General features: G+C 47.6%; 1 protein-coding gene across 2 annotated transcripts in view; it reads right to left on the bottom strand.

The window, feature by feature from the left end:
- C6H1orf127 (chromosome 6 C1orf127 homolog) overlaps positions 1 to 4,302 on the bottom strand; it is a 32,201-nt gene extending 27,899 nt beyond the window's left edge. The window contains exon 1 of one of the 2 annotated variants that reach the window (XM_021201325.2): positions 4,242 to 4,302. In XM_021201325.2, the coding sequence (XP_021056984.1) occupies positions 4,242 to 4,267 (26 nt within the window). In that variant the 5' untranslated portion in view covers positions 4,268 to 4,302. The remainder of the gene's footprint in view (positions 1 to 4,241) is intronic. The other variant, XM_029540214.1, reaches the window with a different exon arrangement.
- Positions 4,303 to 4,755: the final 453 nt, after the last annotated feature.

The following is a 4,755-nucleotide window of genomic DNA, read 5'->3' as shown; positions in this document are numbered from 1 at the left end:
AAAAAAAAAAAAAAAAAAAAAGTAAATCTTTGGGGTTTTTTGTTTGTTTTTTGTTTTTTATTTTTGTTTTTGTTTTGTTCTGTTTTTTTTTTATGGGGGGGGGGGATTTGAGACAGGGTTTCTCTGTGTAGCCCTGGCTGTCCTAGAACTCACTCTGTAGACCAGGCTGGCCTCAAACTCAAAAATCTGCCTGCCTCTGCCTCCCAAGTGCTGGGATTAAAAGCGTGCGCCACCACTGCCCGGCTACATTATTATTAAAAGTCTTGTTTTGAAGGACTACATGAAGAGTCTAAACTCTGCAGAAAGGCAACCTCCTTAAGTGACATTTGGGAAACAGCCCTGGAGTCAAAAACTCCGGTGACTGACAGCACCTGGGAAAGCTGACAGGAGCCAGGCCTCCGAGGAAGCACCAGCTCCCAGAAGCTAGGGAATGAGTCAATGCACTACTTTCAGAAGCCAGCACCATCTAAGACTGATCCCTCTGCAATCTCATCCCAGCAGCATCTCGGGCGCAGTGCCCAAAAAAGGTATGCACGAGGCTGCCCACAGAGCAGGGCTGTTTCCTCAGACTGGAAAGCACCCAAACACCCATCAGCATGGCGATGGACGGCCACACTGGGATCTGCTCATGGTAGGAGATGGGAGAGCACAATAAAAAGCAACACACCACGTGACGGACGTTGTGCTAAGTGAAAGAAGCCAGACATGATGGAGCGCCTTTTCTGTGACTATGTTTATAGACAGATCAAAAATAGACATAGTTGCTGGGTAGTGGTGGCGCACGCCTTTAATCCTAGCACTTGGGAGGCAGAGGCAGGCAGATCTCTGAGTTCTAGGCCAGCCTGGTCTACGGAGTGAGTTCCAGGACAGCCAGGGCTACACAAAGAAACCCTGTCTCGAAAAAACCAAAAAAAGAAAAGAAAAAGAAAAGAAAAAAATAATAGACATAGTCATTGCATTTGGAGGTGTGGATAGCCGCTCCTCTGGGGTGGGAAGTGGAAATCACTTGGGGGTGGGGGAGCGGCCATAGATGTTTGCTTTAGAATGTAAAGGAACATTTGGAAGGCTCCTGGACGGACACACATAGTTACTAAGTTTCTTCAGGAAAAACAAACCAAAAACGAAAAAGAAACAAAAAAATCCCAGAATGTTCTTTGGTGCACTCAGAATGGAGGCTGTGCCTCTTGGATTATCTGTGAGCTAGTACTGGAAGCTTCAGAACTCTGAGCGCCATGATAATTGTACTTATGCAGAAAAATGTGAGTCAGGGTTATAGCTCAGTTGGTAGAGCTCTTAAATAGTATGCAGAGAAGCCTGGCCTTGATATGCCCCCCAGCCCCACCCCACCCCACCCCACCCCCAGCACTCTGAACACCAAGTGTGCTCATGAAGGCAGGTAACCCAGCTCTTGGGAGGTGGTGCCAATGGGCTCAGAAGTTAAAAAGCATTCTCCTTTACATGACGAGTTTAAGGACAACCTGGGCTACGTGAGAAAATATCCTTTATAAAAAAGCAAGCCATAGCCGGGTAGAGTATGGTTTGTTGCTGACCTGTAGCCGTGGTTTCATTTTGCATCCATTAAGGGAATGCATTCCAGCTTTCTGCACCGCCTGCATATGTATCTGCTCTGGGGACTTCTCTTTTGAACTCAAGACAACATTTAATAAAAATCTCTGAAATGTGTTCATACTTCAATTTAGTTCTTTCAATGTTGGATAATAAATCATAGGACCTCACACATTTGAGGCCAGTACACATCTACTTTACATTCCCAGACAGAGGCTTTTTTTTTTTTTTTTTTTTTAAGTAGAGAGTTTCAGATGTGGTACAGTGTGTGGCTACACGGTCTAGCCAAAGCATCAGGTTTGATCCCCAGTGGAAAATGTATATAAATTCCTATTCACATGTGTGTGGAAGTATACACATATGTATATGCAAATGTTCAAGGTTATATTTTTTTAAAGATTTATTTACTTATTATATGTAAGTACACTGTAGCTGTCTTCAGACACTCCAGAAGAGGGCGTCAGGTCTTGTTAGGGATGGTTATGAACCACCATGTGGTTGCTGGGATTTGAACTCCGGACCTTTGGAATAGCAGTCGGGTGCCCTTACCCACTGAGCCATCTCACCAGCCCTCAAGGTTATATTTTAAGTAATCCATCCAGGTATGGCTACATATAGTTCTAATCCCAGCACCTCAGAGGCTAAAGCCGCAAGACTCTGCGCCTTAGAGCACTAAGCTCCACGTGGAGAAACTCTACCTCAAAAGCAAAACCAGGGGACTGAAGAGCTGGCTCAGTGGTTAAGAGAGCGTGCTGCCCTGGCAGAGAACCAGGGTTCAGTTCCCAGGCACCCACGTGACAGCAATTCCAGGAAATCTGTTGCACGGTGGGTACTGCATTCACTTGGTGCTCTTACAGACATGCAGGCAAAACACTCATAAATACGAAAAGCAATTGAATATTTAAAAAAAAAAAAAAAAGATAAGAAAGGACACTAAGTTTCCATCTAAGGCTACACTGGGTCCTCCAGTTCTCTTGGATATCAAATGAGTTGAGAGTCAAGGCTAAGGTGCCAATCAGATCAACTGCCAAGGCCCTCAGTCCTCCAGAATAAGTTGGCAAAACAAAAAACAAAGCAAAAAAAAAAAAAAAAAAAAAAACCCTAGACCACTGAGTCTCAACCTTCCCAATGCTTCAGTCCTTTAATATAGTTCCTCATACTGTGTTAACCCCAACCATAAAATTATTTTCGTTGACACTTCATAACTCTAATTTTGGTACTGTTATGAATTGTAAATATCTGTTTTCCGATGATCTCAGGCAACACCTGTGACAGGGTCGTTCAACCCCCAACCGCAGGCTTGGCTTAGACACTTTCCCTAGCCTGTAATCTGAGCCAGGCCTGCAGCTCCGCCAGATTCAACTACCTACACTTCACCTACCCACTGCATACAAAACGCAGAATAAAACCAGGCATAGCGGCAGAGCCCTGCAGTCTCAGCACTCAGGAGACAGAGGCAAGGCTAGCTGGAGCTTGGGGCCAGCCTGGGCTAAGGACCGAGCCCCTATCTCAAACTACAAGCAAGCGAGAGTGGGACCCTCTCTCTTTTTTGTTTGTTTTGTTTTTGTTTTTGGTTTGGTTTGGTTTGGTTTTTGGTTTTTCGAGACAGGGTTTCTCTGTGTAGCCCGGGACCCTCTTTCTAAAAACAACCTGGTGGCATCGTTCCTGTCCCAGGTTCTGCGGCCTCGCAAGGTGCTAAACTAGCAGGCGTCTCCCCTGGCTCCCAGCAGGGGGCAGCACTATCGCCATATGATTTGCAAAGCAGATACATTTGTTTCCGGTGAAGTTAAAGATTCCCCAAGGGCAGGTGAATCTGGTGCTAGAGGCCAAGAGACTTGGGAAAGGAGATGCAAGCTGCTGGGGTTGCTGTGGCGCCATCCTCTACCATCCGTGCCGTTATACAGGAAAGTGTTATTACACCAGCTTTGCTAGTCAGTCTCCTCCCGCACTCTCTCCGATCCCACTAGGAGTGAGATTCCAGCTTGGCTTTCACAGCTCCTGAACTTTCCCTTCCCAGCCTGGGGATAGACCTGACCCTTCCCTTCCTGTCCTAAAGCTGAGCTCCCCCCCGCACCCCCCCCCGCACTAAGCACTTATGAGAAGTAGGTGGTTCCTGGCACGGGACCACCCTACCCAGCTTCTCCATTGCCCTTGTCCACAGATCTACAAATGTCACAAAGCGCACAGAAGGCCTGCAGTCAAGAAGCCAGAGCCAACTGCCAGCTGTCATTGTCCTTCAGGCTGGCCTCAGAGACCCCACCTCCTGCCCTGAGCGGGGTTTGTTCTGTTTTCCAGTGGAGGTTGAGCCCTGGTCTTGAGCATGCTAGACAAGAGCTCCGCATACGCGGCAAAGGATACTGTGGGGCCTGGGTAAGGTGGGAGTGACTCTGACCAGACCGCCCCCTGAAGACTGAGTCATCTGGCGTCTTCTTTTCATCCCTGTGGACCAAGCAGCCACAGACCTGACCAGGCTTCACCCACTGCCTTCTCCTCTCTAGAGAAGCAGCTTCTGGATTCTAAAAGGAAACATTTGGAGCTGGGCGTGGTGGCGCACGCCTTTAATTTTGGATTTTGCTCCAAAAGGCATAAGGGAAGCTCAGGGCTCCCCTGGTCTCTCTCAGTTCCCATGAAGACCAAATAAGACCATCTTGGAAGGACTGGGTAAGGCCACTTACCAGACAACTGCCACAGACCCCCACATCCTCAGCTGGGTGGCTCTCTCCTCTCCTGGAGGGGTTTATCTAGTGGCACTCCCAGCTCAGAAGTAAAGGGCCAGCCTGCCCCCTTCCCTTGGTTGCCAAGAATCACTTAGGTGCCAGCCAGGTGCCAGAATGCACAGATGTGTGTCAACACCTCTCTATTGCTTTGTTCCCCCTGGGGTGACATTAATTACTTTATTCCTTGAGACCTCCAAAAAAAGGGGGGTGTGTGTGCTGTTGTTTGCTGCTATAGCAAACACCATGACCAAAAGCAACTTGGGAGGAAAAGGGTTTATTACATCTTACATTAGAGCCCATCACTGAAGGAACATAGAGCAGGAACATGCAGGAACCTGGAGACAGGAACGAAGCAGGACTACACAGAAACCCTGTTTGCATCTATTTAGTGTCTATGTGCACTTGTGAGTGACTGTGTGTGTGTGTGTCACAGTGCTCTTTCAGGAGTCAGTTCTCTCTGCCATGTGTGTCC

The sequence above is a fragment of the Mus pahari genome, chromosome 6 (assembly GCF_900095145.1).
Source record: "Mus pahari chromosome 6, PAHARI_EIJ_v1.1, whole genome shotgun sequence".
NCBI classification, from domain to species: Eukaryota; Metazoa; Chordata; class Mammalia; order Rodentia; family Muridae; genus Mus; species Mus pahari.
Note: the sequence above shows the minus strand (reverse complement) of the source record. Positions and strands in the feature narration are given on the sequence as shown.